General features: G+C 33.7%; 2 protein-coding genes across 6 annotated transcripts in view; one reads left to right on the forward strand and one right to left on the reverse strand.

Moving 5' to 3' along the window:
• Positions 1-45: 45 nt before the first annotated feature.
• LOC111048942 lies at positions 46-4722 on the forward strand. Its single transcript, XM_022334931.2, has 2 exons — positions 46-270; positions 2906-4722. Exon 2 carries the CDS (start codon positions 2931-2933, stop codon positions 4422-4424), a length of 1494 nt encoding a protein of 497 aa, XP_022190623.2. The 5' UTR covers positions 46-270; positions 2906-2930; the 3' UTR covers positions 4425-4722.
• A 4782-nt stretch (positions 4723-9504) lies between these two features.
• LOC111048685 (homeotic protein female sterile) overlaps positions 9505-19534 on the reverse strand; it is an 81230-nt gene continuing 71200 nt past the window's right edge. For 3 of the 5 annotated variants that reach the window (XM_039430320.1, XM_039430319.1, XM_039430323.1), the window contains 3 exons: positions 16380-16580; positions 13103-13363; positions 9505-11450 (listed from right to left, as the gene is read on the reverse strand). In XM_039430320.1, coding sequence (XP_039286254.1) covers positions 10906-11450; positions 13103-13363; positions 16380-16580 — 1007 coding nt within the window. In that variant the 3' untranslated portion in view covers positions 9505-10905. The remainder of the gene's footprint in view (positions 11451-13102; positions 13364-16379; positions 16581-19534) is intronic. The other 2 variants (XM_039430321.1, XM_039430322.1) reach the window with 2 other exon arrangements.

Consider the following 19534-nt stretch of genomic DNA (forward strand, 5'->3'; position numbering starts at 1 on the left):
TGCACCTGTTCTTGGTGACAAATCCCAACGGCTAAACGACCTCACCCCACCAACAGCAACCGTTTTCTTGTGAGCCGCTCAAGTTTAACCGTTAAATTGTTAATGTCTCAAATACAGTAAAAGCTTTTTTCTATTTTAAAATTGATTAAAACTCCTTTTTAATAAAGTTTAGATGATTGTTCATTCATGGGTTGCTTTGTGTAGTGAAAAAGTAGGAATATCAAGTGATAGTTACTAATTTTTATGTATTCGTAACGGAAGATTGAGAAGGTAAGCACAGTGACAGTTTGTAAGAACCACGTTTTATAAAATAGGTCTAATGTTTTTCATTAGACAAATTTATAAAGTCTAGACGGCTTCCTGATTTTAATTAGAAATTAAACGAAGGAAATAGATGCGATTTCTTGCAGGCAATAGTTTTTAATAAAAGATAATAATTGATCTTAATTGAAGTTAAAGAATTTTTGTTCTAAACTAAAATTGTACCACTCTAGTCCTATTAATAAAAGTTTAGTATATAGCTTTCAATATTCGACTCAATCTATATTTGAAGGCAACTAAAAAGTGTCAATATGTTTATGAAAATTTAAATGTAACTTCGGCACATTTCTGCATTCATCTTTGATTGATATTTTTGCTATATTTCTATTTGCTTAGTAGCCTCTACTGCATATCATAGAGAAAGGATACACGTAAGTTGTCTATTTGTTGTCTTTGATATTATGAACCGTAGCATTTAAGGAACTGAAAAAAGTATATAACTCTATAATAATGATTAAATTTATTTCAAGAATACAAAGTATTTTAAGATTTAAGAAGTCTGGTAGATAACAAGATTTATGTGATCTGAAATGCAGTTTATCTTTAACCTTCTAAATTTTTCTGACGTTAGTCGTGAGCCTGGGTCATGTGGACCCACTAGTACCATCATGAATAGTATATCATATCAAGGCAGAACGTTATTTTTCAATTTCGATACGTCCAAGGGATACTTATGAATGCAGATAGTACTTACTTGTTTATAGCAAAAATGGATCTCGTAACATTTTAAAAATGAATTGGTGGAAACTTGCATTTTTTTAAGTTATAGTGAAACAGTAACGTTAGGTTATTATTTTCTATGAAGTGAACAAAAAATTATAGTAATATATCTTATATGCAACACCACTAGAGAGATAGGAAAGAAATTTGAAGTTCATAGTTCACTCTTATTAGGGTAGTTTTTAATTTACCCTTAAGTTTATGTTGCACAATCTTTGTAAAACTTACAAAATTATAGTGATGAATATTTATAAATCCTATATAAATAAATCCTAATAAATAACTTACATGAAACATTACTAAAACCAATTACCTTCACACCAATGAGACTATTTTATCATTAGTATCGTAATTTTCAATTCTTTCAGTAGAAGGAAAACAAACGTACATTCTTCACTAAAGCCATAGGTACCATATCAGTTCAAATGGAAATTGGTGAACTGCTGGTTCAAACCCGGAATGTAAAGGTGCGTACAGACTTATACGCCACGAACGCGCACATTTTCCTTTTCATCAGCTGATGCTATTATGATATTATCTGTTTTTAAATACAGCTGATGAAAAGTGAAACTGATGCATAAGTCTGTGTGCACCATTACACTTAAATGCGAATATTATTCTCTAGTAAAACTAAATTAGTGTTAAGCTTAGATGGTGCATGTGGCCCTAAGGCCCAAATTCACCAAAAACAAAAACTAGGTTTGAGCGGCAATTGGTTCTAAGTCAGATGATTTTGAATTGGTTTTGTAATATGATGTTTTGTTTATCTAGAATCAACTGACGCTCAAACCAAATTTTTGTTTTGGTGAATTCGGTCCTTATTGTAACACACTATAATAAAACAATCAAATTAAATCTTATATAAAACATTGACAGAATGATATTTGATCATTGGGCCATATGAATAAAGTTTAGCATTTGCTCATACTTCTAAAATATGGAGCATTTGCTTCATTTTCTATGAATAAACTTGAGCAAAACTTTTTGCTCATGCTCATCAAAAAAATAGTTTTGAGCATTTGCTCAAAAGTAAAAGCTTTTGCTCAAAATTGTATGAATAAACTAGAGCATTTGCCCAACTTTTGAAGCAAATGCTTCAAAAAAGGTGAGTCTAGTCTAGAGCAGCTTATCACCTTTTGTTCATAGTAAAACTAATTCGTATGAGGAAGAGGAAACTATACCAGATACGATCACAATCAACAGTTGAGAACTATAAAACTCTTTTTAGATTCAACCATGATATATATATCACCATTATTCCTACAAAAGAATAAATACAAAAGCTACCTGTTACAAAGATAGCAATCACAAAATAGGAAATAGGCATTTAAGAAGATGAGAGTGTAGACGATAATAAGAAGGCTATTGATATTATAAGAATATGCTGAAGATTATTATAGAGATGACATTTTTCCACGCTATTATTTCAAAATTCCAAACTCAACTAACCTGAAACTCTATTCATAAATAGAAAACAGAGCAGACGACGCAAACACAAGCGGTGCACCCTACTTGTATATTTAGCGCTTCCGTGAGCTATAAAAACAAAGTAAGGCTACAAAAGTGAATCAGCTGAAGAAAAATCTTTAAAATACTTGAGCATTTGCTCCAGAATTCAGGAGCATAAGGTAAAGCTTATTCATATCAAAATGAGCAAATGCTTTTGCTTCTACCTTTTGCTCATGAGCAAAACCTTATGCTCAATGCTTTTGCTCATGAGCATTTGCTCTGGTTTTATTCATATGGGCCAATGGATCATCACTGATTTAGAAATTGATTTTGATCTATTGAACTTACTAAACGTTTATTATAATTGAATGAGAACGTTCTTTTCTTGAATTTAAACTAATATTTGTTGTTTCAGAAATAAAATATAGTCTAGTTGGAAGATGGACAAGCTGAACGATTCGGCGGACATATTCGCCAACAGCAGCACCGACACAGTCACTGAGAACCTGGACTTCTCGTCGTTCATCCGCCAAGGAGGAGACATGGTAAAAATCAACAACAATTGTCCATTAAAATTTCAGAACCACGACTATGCTAACATGAACCTGTCACTCGGTGCTTTGTCGCCACTGGCTGCATCCTCCCCATGCTTCTCAACCAACTCAATGAACATCAGCTTTGTCACCAACCAGTTCGTGTCAGAAGCTTGCAACGCATCTCTGCAACTCTACTGTCCGTTCTGCTTAGATGAGTTCAAACTTGAATTCCTCTTGAAAGAGCACATCAAAGGAACTCATCCTCACGAGCTGAAGAACGTTGTACGTTTGAAATCGGGCGAGGTGGAGTTCAATGCATGTCCTTTTTGTCACGCTAAATATTACACACGCGATTTATTACCGAAACACATTGTGAGGAAGCATCAGGAGTCTGCACTGGCTATGTTTCCCGAAACAAACCCAGATAAATTCGCGTATTGTCCTTTTTGTTCACATAAAGTACTACTCCGCCACTCAAAAATGCTGATTCTACACATCGAAAAGAAACACCTCACCGAGTTCCAACAGGCTGTGAAAACAAAGTGCTCCAGTGTCATGATGAACAGTAACGATTTGAAAACGTTGGATTACGACCGCAGAAATGAGGGTGGCTGCTCAACGTTGAGCAAGAAAATGAAAGCACTCACCACTAACGTCAGTCCTGCAACTATGGAATCTGCTAGGCGCAAGTCTATATTGAAGAAAACAACATCTTACCCTGAAGGTTTGAATGAGAACGAGGAGGTGAAAAGTATGAATAAAAATCAGTTGAGTACTTTCAGCCTGAACAATTCGTCGACCATGTTGAGACGAAGCGCTAGGCGCAGGTTGAGATTTGAACTGCCCGATTCTTCGTCTTCAGGAAGCAGTTTCAACAAGGAGAATTCGTCAATGTTCAACGCTTCAAAACGCGACAATTTCTCACCCAAGAAGGAGAAAAAGCTGAAATGGAAGAATCTCTTCCGGTTTGACAAGAAAAAGAAGAAGGAAACAAAGGAGTCAAAAAAGAAGCCCGAAAAAACCAAGGAGCTGAAGGCAAAGAAACAATCAAAATTTGTCACATACTCCGCAGAAACGTCCGTAACTAGTCCAGGGAAAGGTAATAAAAACAAGAAAGTACAAACCACTCCAGTATATTCGACAATCAGTTGGAACAAACCTGGAGCCGCAATTGAAACTGCCAAGTCACAGTTCAAGTGCGGCCTATGCTATGAAACATTCACCAAAAATGCCCAGCTCTTAGAGCACATTCGCAAGTCTCACAAGGGTCTCAAACTTGTTCCGCAATACCTATGTGGACATTGTGATGCTAAGTTTTATCGTAACACTTTTCTTGTCCGCCACTGTTGGTATCATCACACTCCTCACTGTCTCAAAACAGGCACGCCCGATACTTAGTTCAAACATTCATCAAGACCAATAATAAACTTGACAAAGTTTATAAAAAATGTCTTAGACATAAATGATATTATTCAAGCCCATCACTAACAAGCTATATTCTAACATCACTCGCTAAGCTAGTATATAACCATCACATTCAATTTTTTTACACTATTCGTACTGTAATTAGTAATTTATTTACCGCATCGTTATTGTGATGTAACTTTACTTATTAGCCAGCTACTTATTTAATGTAATACTTGAAATAATCCGTTAAGGCTGTGCAAAGGGTTAAAAATAAACTTTCTACTGGTGATATTTCTCATAGTTTTTCGATTTGTATATCATCAAGCTATCAAAATGAAAAAGTTTTCTCAGGAAAACATTTTTTTTCTGATCATTACTTTTTGAGATATGAGCGCTTAAAGTTTAATTTTTGAGACAGAACATTTCAAATTCGGTAAGAGATAAATCAATGAGATTTAGAGGATAGATTCTTCATGGTATTGCAGATCTAGTAAAACAAACATTTTCTGAAAATATCAATTTTTAAGAGAGTTGTTCAATTTACTAAAAATAACTTTTAGTTGAGTTATTTTTGGTAAATTGAATAACTTTTTCAAAAATTGATATTTTCAGAAAATTTTTGTTTTACTAGATCAACAATACCATGAACATCCATCCTCTAAATCTCATGGATTTATATCTTACCGAATTTGAAATTTTCTGTCGAAAAATTCAAACTTCAGGCGCTCATATCTCAAAAATTAATGGCCACAAAAAAATGTTTTCCTGATAAAACTTTTTCATTTTGATAGCTTGATGATATATACAAATCGAAAAACTTTGAAAAATATCACGAGTAGAAAGTTTATTTTTAGCCTTTGCACAGCCTTAAGCAGAGCAATTTTCAACCAATACTTAGTAGTTATCACAGTTGAATGTAATTCAATTTGTATTTGACGAAGCACAAAAATTAATATAGGTTACTAAAACAGTATTTTGAATTGAGCTTCTTTCAAGATTGATTATTTCAATTATTGATACAACTGCAATACTGTTAATTATTGATACTCCCCGTGTGGAGTAACGTGAGTAATTAACAGTTTTTATTATGTAGGTAATGAATGGTCTTCCATGAATGGAGGTTTTGGGTACCTTTATTTGCTTCTTTATTGCTTTTTAAATAAGTTATTAATTATGGACTTTCTAATTAGAGTATTATCCAGTTGAAGTTTATTATTTATTTTAAAGAACTCTTAAGTTATTATTTTAATTGCAAGTGTGATGTGTCTATTTACTTTTTATTCAAATTTTCATTTTTAAATTCATTTTAAACCATTGCATAATTAACCTTTAATTTTTAACCATTTTAAGCTTATAACCTTATATTTTGTTTAAACCTTGAAATCCAGCTTTGAAGCATATTAAAAATCCAGCGTTCTACCATTCCACCTTCCATGTTGAATACAGTAGTTTCAACATAGTTCAAAATATGCTTGGCGGCACCATTTTGGAATCGCTCATGAGTTGCTTTTCTTGGAATAGAATATTCCACATAAATAAATGACTAGGGTCTACATTGAAGGACTGCGGGTAGTTTGTGGAGAGATCAAAAATTGAAAAGTCAATGAAGGGAAATGTTTTTTTTGATTTTGGTAACAGAATTGAGTCTGTGATTTATATCTGAATAGGTACGCTGGTATTTTCACTTGACTAAATATCTTATATGAAGTTCAATCAATCACATTTTAATAAATTATTGTTTTCATTAAAAGAAAGAGATATTGGAAAATGCTACAGTAGAAAGTAATAAATTAGAAGCGGGTGCTTTTGATGTGTTGATGCATTTATGACATTTTAATTTCGTCTAGAAATTTATCTAATCAATTTCTGCCAAAGACGTCTTTTTATGATACTTACTTTACTGTTATGTATAACAGTATATACACATATGTACTGATATGTTATCTATTTGAGATCTTTCTATTATTTTTATATCACTTTATTTATTAGGAATAATATTTTCTCTGAATTGTAAGCTAGCTCTAATAGGATGTAAAAACGTGAACATAATCAACATCACTTCAATGCAAGTATATTTGATAGTCAAAATTTCTTTTTCAATCACTATATCATTATGTCAACAGCCATTCAGTCATAAATTATTTATCAGTGCTTTTACTGAATCCTAATACGGGATGTGCTACTAGTAATTTGGCTCTGTTTACAAACCTTTCAATGCATTTGAATCATAAAGTTTATTTCATGTTGATTCCATTGGAAATAAAAATTATACCTCATCAAATCCACACAGCCATAGGCCTACTTTAAGCTCCTAAAATAATAGTTATTGACTTATTTTACATTATTTCATGGTGACTAAGTGATTACATGGTAATATTGATACCTAAGTTCCTCATCAAGTATTATTTATTTTAACTGTCTTTTCGTGAATTACATTTACATGTACTGTATATACTGTAAAAAGTTTATTTATTTCTTTGCTCTTTATCACTGTCATTTATACATTTTTTATAGCATTAGTCAGAACGCATTAGAAAGTTATTGGAAGCTTAGAAAAATAAAAACATGATTGATTGAAGAGTTAATAATAATAATATTGTAAAGTGTATGATTAACTGATTGTACTGACAGTATCCAAAGGATTATCTCCGTAGTGAAGTGTTACTATCCTTGTTCTATCATAGCTTTTTTGAAAATTGACCTTTGCCTTTGATACGTTAGTCACAAGTTTGTTTAGATGGCAGAATTCCTGCAGAACTTTCAATTGTCTCTTATCCATTTGTCACAAACAGCTTCAATAACTTCATGTACATTTGTTCTTTAGTCTTACGAGAAATGAGTCTGCTCTTGAAAATTTGTTGATTAGTATGCACGATTGCCTTATCATGAGTCTATTTAATATTTCATAACTAGTTTGATTATCAGAAGTCAGTGCCAGGTACTTGAGCTCACTGACACCTTCCACTTCACAATCATCTGCAACTTTCAATTTGTTTGCAAGTCTTCTCTGCTCATTTGCTTAAGTTCTCAGGTACATTGTCTTGCTAATGTTTATTTACAGAACCAGACTTCTAGCCTCTCTCTTCACTGTACAGAAAATATCTTTTAGGATGGCTGTCTCTATTTCTAAATATCTACACTGTATCATCTGCATAGGCCAAGGCTTGAAATGTTCTATTTACTATTGTCCCTGTCAGACTTAGCTTCTGAATCACTGTTTCCAGCACCAAGTTGAATAGTGTAGCCGAAAGCGCATTTCCTTGCCTAACTCCAGTTGTGACATTGAAAGTTTGGCTCATTCTATTTCCAATTTTTACTTGAGTTGTTGTGCCATCAATTGTCAAATTTATGAGATTGACCAACTTTATTGGAGAATACCAAGCTCAAGCAGGATTCTCTTCATAGCCTGCCGGAAGTCAACTAATAACATTATGCAGATCTGTGTTACTTTCAAAAGCCTGCCAAAGTCAAAAAACAACATAAATGCAGATCTGTGTTATATTCAAAACACTTCTCCATTATCTGCTTCATTGTGAAGACCTGGTCTTCTAGAAGAAGCGCTTTTTCTCAATGTTCAATAGCATTTAATAAATGGCATTAGTCAGATATCTTAGATAAATCAATCTTGTTGGATTGAAAAAATAGGATTTTTCCTAAGTTGAAAACTGTGAAACTACGAGAGAATTAATCCTATTATCCTCAAGAGATTGACTGTAAATGTCGATAGCGACTGAACGATACTTCCCAGTTTGGTGAAGTATTTTTTTGCCATAAAGTCTTACCATTTTTTTCTTTAAATCAACTTCTACAATTTATTTTGGTAACAATTGCAAATATACATTTGTTTTCCCATTGGGAAATAATAGATGTTGGTAGATCACTAGGTCCCCATTAATCCTTTAACACTTCTGCTCCTGCTATACAACTATACAAAATTTAGTAGCCTGTGGAGGAAGATTCATGTAGAAATCTTCATTCCATAAGATGCAAGAGTTAACCTTTTTGTCACTCCAAAATCAATCAGAAACTCATCACCCGACTTTTCGTCAATCCTCATGTAAGTTTATTTTAGCTCGAAACCAAATAACTTTTTCACATTCGTGAATATCTTTTGCAATCACCATTTCAGTAATCACTTGTAATACGCTGAGATGCTTGTAGTGTTGTGTATTATCGTCACATTAAAAATGCTCGTATTATTCAGTTAGGTACTTATTTTTTATCATTGTCATTATATACATTTTTATAATTTTTGTTTTCAAGACGTAATTACGAGCCAAGTGAACACATTTTACATAAGATATAGTTGGTAAGAAACCCTTCTTCATGTAGGATAGCAAAAGAATGTGTAATTTTCAAATACTATTAAAAAATTACTTTTTTTATGATATTATTCAGTCAACTTTCATTTAAAAGTACTCTATCATTCTACATTGAAATTGTTAAATTTTAATTGGTATTTTTCTGATATGATCATTTATTAGTTTACGATATTCTTCATTTCCCTGAGTGGAAACTTTAATTTATTAGGGTTAAGGGTATAATGCTACAAATTATCTTGATAACATGAAATATTTTCTGTTGATAATTTATAGTAGAGGTTGTAATCAATTTTATCTTTTATTAAATACTTGTAGATCTTAACCAGTTCTCTAACTTTTAACATGACAAAAATGTATTTTAATCAAATATTTTACTTATCTAGAATAGTAGTTACCGATATTGAATCGTCACATAATTATTGTTTATTAAATTTTATGTAATCATCAGTTATTAAACTGAATTCTGTTGAAATTGTATGTACTTTTTTGTTTTTCAACCTTCAACCTTAGACTAAGGCGTTTCACACTTCAGTCTGCTAGCAGTCTAGCACCACCTGGTCGTGTCTTTGAATCCCGCGATAGGAATATGGATCATCTCATAAAATCAGCAATACTTGAATTACTGATCAGAAATATAGAACATGGATAATATATGAATATTGTCAGAGCATTTCAAATATTAGGTACGATAAATTAATAACATCAACTAAATAATCGTGAAGGGCCAGAAATCATCAATAAAAACCACATTCTGTTCTAATCATGTTTATTCTTTTTAAAAATTGCTATAACTAGAATAATTATTTGGAATGATTAAGAAACGTTTATTGAAACAACAATAAATTGTGGCCAATCCAAAAACAGCTTGAATAGAAATTGATTATTTTTGGATATATTTTCAAGGTAATATTTTTGACTAGAGTATAGAATGTTCTCATTTGGTCAATGATCATAATACTAAACAAAGTGTATTGTCTTCGTCACAGTACTGTTGCCGAAATTATTATAATCATATTCTTATAGTCTTATCATTTTCCAGTCATCACTTAATATTAGAACGATAAATTTATAGAAACCAAATCGTGACTTCTATCTGTTAACTCTTTTCTTGTTGAACCATAGCAACACTAAAATGGAATTTTTATTCTAATTATTATAAAAAATATTAGAGGTCGACTTGATTTATCAACAAGCAATAGTACAAAAAACCTCCTTGATAATAGCTTACATGCCTCAAATTCCTAAGGACTTACAAGTAAACAATAACAGAATCCCAAAGGAATAGTAAAATCAGTTTTTAGAATAGTTCTGGTTCACCAAAACGTGCTTCGCTAAGAGAGTTTCAAGAATTAATAGTTTATAAATATGGTCCTTAAAGTTTGTTAACATGAAAGTTTTTGTACTATTGTTTGTTAATAATCTCAAGTCTACTTCCAGTATTCGATTCTCTGCTATGGCATCTCAGAAGTTTCAATTATCTAGTGCAAAATAATTGCATTCAACTTGGATATGTAACTTAGGCTAATTGAAGTAAAAAATCACAAGAGTTGCCTTATTATTTCATCTACTTGTTATTACATCGGTGTAATATTTGTATTGTGAAAAGAAATTAATAAATAAATAGGACTATCATTTATGAGAAAAACTGTAAGAAGGCCAAATACAAAAATAAACATCTGCGTGATTTTATAGATGCAATTGAATTTGCAAAACAATGTAGTTATTAGTATTGAAAATACGACATGATTTACTACTCACTCAATGGTGTGGTTAATTCCAACATAGAACAGATCTTTAAAAGTGGTATAAACTGGTTCAATATAGCCTGAAAAGATGACATGCTCAGCGCATGCAGATAAATGTACCAACCAAGTACTCAGATTTGATGTAGTATAATATAATAAACTTTTTTCCAACAGTATTCAAATATTAATAATAAAGAACGTTATAAACTTGAAATTTATTCAAATAATATTTAATAAATTATTAAATGGTGTTGTCAATAGAAATCAATCAATAGACTCTTCTAATCAAAAACGAATATTTTCCTTGAATAATTCAAGGTTTAATAATTATTAAGGTTTTTTGATTTTGTCAACAGTACTGCGTTTCTAAACAAATTCTATCCAACTAATAATGCGATAGACGCATCACAGGCGCGTGACTTCGGGCGCTTGCTGCACATTGACAATGCGCCTGCTCTCCGTCTGACTAGCCTTGTCGTTCTGGTAGAAATAGTCACCATTAGTCATCGTCACACTGAAAAAGCGCGGCGACTTTTCGGCGGCCGAAGCGTCCAAACACTCGCAGCTGAGACTCGAGTCCGGGGGATATTTGGGCAGCAGAAGCGATTCAGTCGATTTGGTTGGCTGCACTGCGGGTTGGTACTGAGAAGCAGTGCGGTTGTGCTGTTGGGTTGTGGTGGTGGTGGTACAACTGGCGCTGCGGGTTGAGGAGGTGCCCGTGTGTTGGGACTTGACGTCACGGTCGAAGTAGCCATAGCCGAAGCCGTAGCCTCCGAACGCCTTAGTGGTGAGGTTGTCCCAGGACTTGGGCTTGACGGGGCCACGCTGCGATGAGTTGGATTTGACCGAGTGTTGCCTGGAGGCTTGGCCGTTGCCGTCAGGGCCCTGGTCCCAGTACAGGGTGTCCGTGCTGAGGGATGTGGTGTACGAAGCAGCACTGCTTTCTCCACCTGAAAATAATAAATAATTCATTTATTTCTGTAGGAGTACTTGTATATGATCACTAGTACCCTTTTATTTTCTTTGATGACACGACCAGTTTCGGAGACTGTAAATACAGTATCTAAATTACAACACAGGTATTTTAAAGTGTTTCGTTATGGAGAACAATTTCAATATTTAATATTTTATATAAATACTTTTATTTATTCCACATAAATTAAAAAAATCCATTATTGAGGTCTCAATAAAACAGGAATACAATTTTATATCAATATTTATAACTGATGTAGTTTGAACACTGTGTTTCCAAGTGAGGATTAAATAAGCACTCACTTTTTGATGAGAAATGAGGAATACATTGCGCTTCGAAGGATGCATTCCTCATTTATCATCAAAAAGTGAGTGTTTTTTAAAGTATTTTCTTGTAAATACAGTATCAAAATTACAACAGAGGTATTTTAAAAGTGTTTCGTCATGGAAAACAATTTCAATATTATATATAGATACTAGTAAATATAATATAAGTAATACTATATAAATACTTAGTAGAGTATTTTAATAGGGCTACTTGAATTGTTTAATTATTATAGACATAACCAGTACCCTTTTTTACATAAACACACCTAGTTTCAGCACTCGTGCCATTTTTACATGAAAATGGCATGAGTGCTGGAACTAGTTGTGTTCATGTAAAAATAGTACTACTTATTTCTATAATAATAACATAAATACTGTTATACCTATAAATTGATGATATACTGATTAGAATTTATGAATCAGTCTGATGAGAAATTACATATTCAGACTAAGAGTTATGCCGCACTAGAATAAGAAAAGATTGTCAACTATCTCATTTATTTACACAAAAAATAGAATGTGTTTAGTACTGTATCATTTTACCATATTCCGTAAAATCGTGTAGAATACATTATTTTACTCATATACTAAAAATTATACAATGATACTAAAGCATGTAATTTTGACAAGATCCAAATAATTGTCTTAGTTGACAATCTTCAAACTTATTCAAATTTTAAAAATGATAATTTTATTAATAAGATAACAGGCAAAATCCCTATCTCAAGGCTCTTTCTCCACACATGAGAGATCAGCTTTCTGCGAGAGTGGACTGGTGGCCGATAAGGACCAAAACCTGATACCAAAATAGAAATAGCCCATAGTATTGAACTTAATACATTCGCCCTTCAGCCAAGCTGAACCGATTTCAAGGAGTCTTCGAACTCAATGCCAAAAAATTTAATTTATATTATTGACTATTTCTGTGTTGGTCTCATGGTTAGTCCAACCATGAGAAATTGATTTTTTTAAACCGGATTTGAAGTTGATTTGAGTCCACACTTAAAGCCCGAGCCACACTTGTCATGCAGTATTCCGATCCTACTAATCTCATATATATTTCTGTTAGGTAGAGGGGTGGTGGCAAGACAGATGACATGACGAACATGTGTGGCATGCATCATTCTAGGCCGTTGTCATCCATGATCGGATCGGAACGCTGCATGATAAGTGTGTCCGGGCCTTGAGAGATTGGCATTCAGTCCATCTGACAGCCAGCTTCCAAGCGCCTTTTCAAGCCTACATTGTGAAATTGATTTAATTCATAAAAGTTACAGAAATATTATTTTCAATAAACGCCCACCTGCAGTGGTAGCAGCATCGTTGGTAGATGTGCCGTTGGTGATGACTGTGCCCCCACCCGCCCCGCCACAGTTGAACTCACTGGAGGTGCACGAGTGCAGACTGCACTGGCTAACCAGGCTCAGGTAGCGACCTCCGTTGACTCGATGCCCCCCACCACCCGCTCCCCCCGGCGATGCGCACGCAGATCCCTGTGACGTCACCTGGACCGCGCGGCTGCAGCATTTGCCGTTCTTCCATTCGCCCCCGCCACCGCCGTTTTCTGCCAATAAAGACAGAACATTAATTATTGGAAATTTTAAATAGGGCACCAAGTACCAAAAGCACTAAGTGCCAGTTGCACGAAAACCGGTTAAATTTTAACCGTGATTAATTCCACGAGAACCAATCAGAGAAGCAGTCTTTTCAAAAACGCCTTCTCTGATTGGTTCTCGTAAAGTTAATTACGGTTAAAATTCAACCGGCTTTTGTGCAACCGGGCCTAAGTATTGAAAGTACAATACGTCTAGCACAAGTTACAAATCAAACACCAATATTTTAGAATAAACTAATTTTCTGTGGCTTCAAAACTTAGGTCCACTCACCACCACCGTTTTCTGCCAAAAAGGACAGAAAATGAATGATTGGAAATTTCAAATAGAGCACCGATTTCCAAGTATTGAAAGTAATACCTCGAGCAAAAGTTAGTATAAGTCAAACATCAATATTTTAGAATTAAAAAACTGATTTTCTGTGGCTTCAAAATTCAGATCCGCCATTTTAAAGCCAACTTCAATGAAGGTGATTTTTTAAATGAGAAGCTGGTCAGGTGATACTCGATTTCAATGTATCATCATGCATAATATCATAGCTAGGTACCTCTAATAATACCTTTATTAGAGGTGGCTATGATAATAATACATAAATTACAAATATTATCCACAACAATAAAATTATTCTATACAATAGGCTACATTCAAGACTTATGATACAGCAATAAAGTTCATAAATAATAAGGTGTGAATTAACATTCGAACTAGGAGCTAGGACTAAATTTACAACCATAATAACTGCTGAGAATGATTGAAACAATAAGTAGTGAATTTATTTCCTAGAATATCCGTGCAAAAAATAAACTTTAAGGAGTGGATCGAGCTTATGATACCTTAAACATAGTGTAATATATCAATGCACTTGCAATCTGAAAAGTAGAAATATAAGTAATAAATCCGATGATGGTTGAGTAACTTAAAGACTGGAAAAGATCTCAGGTAGGACATCATTGCTATATTGGGAGCAGTGAAAAATTGCATTCATTCATTTATCACAACAACCGTGCAAATGTAGGATCAGCAAAGAGGAGGAATATAATAAGACAATGGGTTCTATACATACATTCTTTACATAATATTACGGTAGCTATTATAAATGAGTCATAACTATGTGGATGAATAGATGAATTCTAACATTCAGACGAATAGGGAGGGATTTTAATGATAACATAAGTGATTCTACTCATATCTACACAGGTACTTTATAAATATAGTACGTAACCATAATAGATATCATGAATGAAGCATAAACCTGGATGAATGAATAGAAATTTTAAAGTATGTGGATGAGTTGAAACTGAAAGCTATGGATGTGTAGCAATCGGCGAACCTATTTCATGAATGAGTAATAGTTGTGATGATGATTGAAGCTAGGCGGGGACTGTCATGCACAGCATAGTAATAAATATTCTTGAAAATTGATTGTTGAGCCTATTTGACCAAAGAGCTTTATTCAGACTAGAACCTCTTAAACGGCTCTGAAAGTGCACCCTCTGAGTTCTACCAGCAATACCCACTAGGTAGGCCTACTCTAACGGTATTCTGCAAATCGAAATTAATTGGAAAATAGTGTTCTCGTTGTCAAAAAAGTGTTTTCAAATTATGGAGAAGTTCCACACAACATCAATATGTGTTCAATAAATTTTAAATCTAAATTGTTGGAAGAAAAATCTCAGAGTTTCTGAGAAAGGAAATAATTAAGAAGTTTGTAAATGTGAAGATATTAATATATACAATGTTGTATTATTGAAAATTAATTACCTGACTGGTTCATCACTTGAATGATCAATTCAGGTATTAATATTTTCAAAAATAACTTACTATTTGTAATAAGCAGGAACCATGCCCTAGAATATTGGTAGGGAGTTGGGAAACACTCTCTGTATAAGCACTGCATCCCACTACCGGTACGCTAATAGACATTTCTATATTGATCACGGCACTGAATTTTACTAACATTGACATTTACATTTTCAACGAAAATTCCCTTTATTTCAGGTTGTAGAATACCGTGAAAGTACTGGGGTAACATCCTTAGAGACTTTCTAAAATTAAATCAGGAGAACTTGGAAAAGCTGTGCATTACAGGTGTCAACCTAGTTCAAATAAAGGCATGGTTTGGCGGGCGATAGTGATCAAAACCTTGAATGAGAATGACAGGTAGGCCTATTCCCCCAATTTATTTTCATTGATATTAGTTATTTTCATTCAACTATTTGGGATTTTCATATTCATGACAATCATGATTAGGAAAGCTATTACAAGAAAAACTTCAAAATAATTATTATCATCGAAAGTTTTTATCTTCATGAAAAACGTTGAAAATGAATGTAAAAGAGCAATCATTACTGTACTGATAAAGTACATTAGCATCAAACTTTCATCCTTGAGTTTCAAGGGTTTCATCTGAATCCACAATCTGAATGACAATGATGGGAAGGGTATGAGTCCAACGAAAAGCTTCAAAATTGAATGTAATCAATTGAATGTATCCCCCCAATTATTATATTGATTCAATCAAGCGGTCCCGAGACACTCAATATTACTGTACATCAGTAACTACTTACAACATCAGGCTACACAACTAGAATAAACACGCCACTGTGGCCTTATGTTATAAGTAGCTACTATATTATTGTACAATATACTATTTTATAATAAACACATTATATTAATCTACATTCAACATCAGGCCAAACAACTAGAATAAACACGTCATAGACACTGTGGCCGATGTTATAAGTAGATACTGGATTTTACAATAATATTGAATTTCTATGGACTGCTTTGCAATCAGATTATCATTCATCATCATCATCAAGGTTTTCATAAGAACTGCCCAAAATCGCTGGCAACCAAATATTCGAAGCACGATAAAAGTGCAGGAGGGATCAATGACCAATCGTTGGCAACCAAAGATTCGAAGCACGACAAGAGTGCAGGAGAGATGATCAGCTTGTGACCAACCTCTTGCGGTTGCGTTTGCCGCAGCGGCGTCGCTGCTGCCGCGTTTCGCCTTGTGTTGGTGGCGGCTGCGGGAGCGACGCCGCGACGTCGGAACGCAGTGCGAGTGACAGCAGGGCGACGCCAGGTCGTACGCCTCCAGGCTCGTGTTGTCGGCCGGGCTTGTCTGCACGCACGGGTTGCAATGGTGGCCACTGCTCTTTCCTATACAACCACAAACACTCAACCAATGCACAATGCAGATGCACCAAAAGTCGGCTTGCTAATCATTTCATCGATCCTCACCGTTGTTTTAATTTTCCACTGATCAACCATGTCTCAGCTCAAAAGCCCTCTTGTAGGATTGTGGGTGAGTGGGTATTCTCTAGAGAAACCAGGATAAATGTATGAAAACAGAACCTACTTCAAATACTGTCGTAATGCAAGTACACTTATTCGTTATTTTTTATTCAGTTAGGTGAAATGTGAAATATGTGTTCAATAATTAATTTATGCTCACTCTGTATTATTTAGATGGATTTTACATAAAAATCATTAACATGTAAATTTTCTTGTTTAGGGCAACTTTTAATTGCATAAAAATTAGAAATCAAAGTACCTACCCTTTTAAATTAATATTTTCATTTTTCACAATATTTTGTCGGCGTTGAAGCGATTTTCAAGTGAATAAACAGATAAACAAATAATTTATTCGATCAATTCATTTATTTATTCATAGACAATAAATACAATCCAGGCACAACAGGCATTGTTCATTCACTTGATAATGGTTTTGACGCCGAAAAATGTTGTGGAAATTGAAAATATATACGGTATTGAAAAGGGTACCTACTTTGATTTCTAATTTTTATACATCAACATGTACTTTGCTTCTTCATCTTTTTCTCCTCAATGAAGTTGAAATTTTCAAGGAGCTCCATACACCCAATAAGGGGAGCCTACAAACTTACTTTCAATGAATAGAGTAGAAAATTTTGATGTTGTTAGGAAGTACCAAAAATTTATTATACGATATGTTCATAAATTGCTTTTATCATGGAATATACTCTGTTATGAATGAGGATGCTGTTAGATGTTAGTATATAACGATAATATTTCACAAATTATGGTACATGAGTGTAGAGCGATCAAGTCTGTTTAGTGAACTATGTCCTAAACTATTAACTATTATTACTGTATAAATACATACTACAGAGGTGGAAAGTAACCTCAAGTAATGATCATGCTTATTTACAAGCTATATTCACAGTGAAAAGTAGTGATATGACAGAACAATCTATGAATTTAGAATAACATTCTCACCATTCAGAGCCACTTCTCGAAATATTACATTGGGAAACGGCATCTTAAAATTTGATGAAAAACCAAAATCCGATTATGAAAGACAAATTAGTTACAGAACCAATCACTTTAAGATTTACAGTATGGGAATAGTGATTAATCAATCCAATAGAAGCATGAAGTAGTGCTTTCCAAATGATGGTCAATGAACGACTTTCTGAACAGAAATTTAAAACCACCTTCTATACTAGATAAATTAATAATTTACTTGGAGATTTCAATCTGCACCAGTGTCCCATGCACTCTTATCATTGGCCAAGAAACCCAGAACGTATCAACTTTGAACTCGTTGATTAGAGTTCATACTGTATACAAGATTCGCATTCAAAATAAGATATTTTACAGTTTTCTTATCACAAGATAAAATTTGCTTACCGTTCCAGATTTTTATTAGTCAGATAATATCTAGGGTCATACGTCATACAAGGATATACATTTTATAATATGGTATTAACAACTGAAAAATACGTGCTTGGTACTTTTAAGAAGTGATTCATTTCGCTAATTCATTTGTGTTTCAATACAAAGGTCAGTCAAGTTTCTACAAACATGTTCAAAGAATAGGCCTAATCTCCGGACTGTTCATAGATTATTGTTATTATATATATTCATGTTCAAATTCACACATAATTTTGAGTCAAAGACGAAGAATTATCTCTGAAGGAATAACTATTCTTAGTGAGCCCAGCCACTAAAGCTTCACAGGACATTTTTGACTGTACAGTCGAAAATCTGAACGGTAGCGGCAGTCACTTCGGCTCAGTAGTTTGAGTAGTCTTGAAATCTGCTCTTGCAGAACTCTGTCCACTTACATACAGTATAAATTGTCCAATGAAAAGTTACATTAGTGGCTGGCCTTATGACACTGTATGTGAAAGTAGCTGTTGTATTTTATAAACTATGAGTTAGAATAGGATCTAAGAACATTTTTTATTATGCTACCAGTTTTAGGACTTTGGTTTTTTACTATACACAATTTTTTATTAGTTTTTTCAATTGAAATAGTTTATGTTTTTGAAGTAAGTAGGCTACCTTTGTTTTTGTGTGATATTCCATTGGTTTGATGGTAGCCACGGGTCATTTCAGTAGGCAGCCCACTGCTGCTTGTTCGCCGGCTCTCTGCATACTGTGTGGGTGGCGCCCTCTGACGAGAGCTCTCTCTACTTGTTCGAACATGTTCACTGCCTGAGGAATAGTTGCTGCAAATCAACCAAAACACTTGGTCAAATTAAAGCATTTTAAAAATTGACTACAGTGATAATCTTATTGGACTGTACAGAAAATCCAATTCCACCAACATTATTTTGTAATTGACCGAGCGAAGTGAGGCCTAAGTTTCAAGTCGACGGTTTGGCATTTCTCTTATTATTTAGATGGATTTTACATAAAAATCATTAACATGTAAATTTTCTTGTTTAGGGCAACTTTTAATTGCATAAAAATTAGAAATCAGAGTACCTACCCTTTTAATTTAATATTTTCATTTTTCTACAATATTTTATCGGCGTTGAAGCGATTTTCAAGTGAATAAACAGATAAACAAATAATTTATTTATTCATTTATTTATTCATAGACAATAAATACAATCCAGGCACAACAGGCATTGTTCATTCACTTGATAATGGTTTTGACGCCGAAAAATGTTGTGGAAATTGAAAATATATACGGTATTGAAAAGGGTACCTACTTTGATTTCTAATTTTTATACATCAACATGTACTTTGCTTCTTCATCTCTTCCTCCTCAATGAAGTTGAAATTATCAAGGAGCACCATACACCCAATATGGGTAGCCTACAAACTTACTTTCAATGAAT

This window comes from Nilaparvata lugens, chromosome 6, assembly GCF_014356525.2.
Source record: "Nilaparvata lugens isolate BPH chromosome 6, ASM1435652v1, whole genome shotgun sequence".
NCBI lineage: Eukaryota > Metazoa > Arthropoda > Insecta > Hemiptera > Delphacidae > Nilaparvata > Nilaparvata lugens.

Coding starts and splice junctions, on each gene's coding strand:
- LOC111048942 (XM_022334931.2), top strand. CDS start 2,931: ATGGACAAGCTGAACGATTCGGCGGACATATTCGCCAACAGCAGCACC.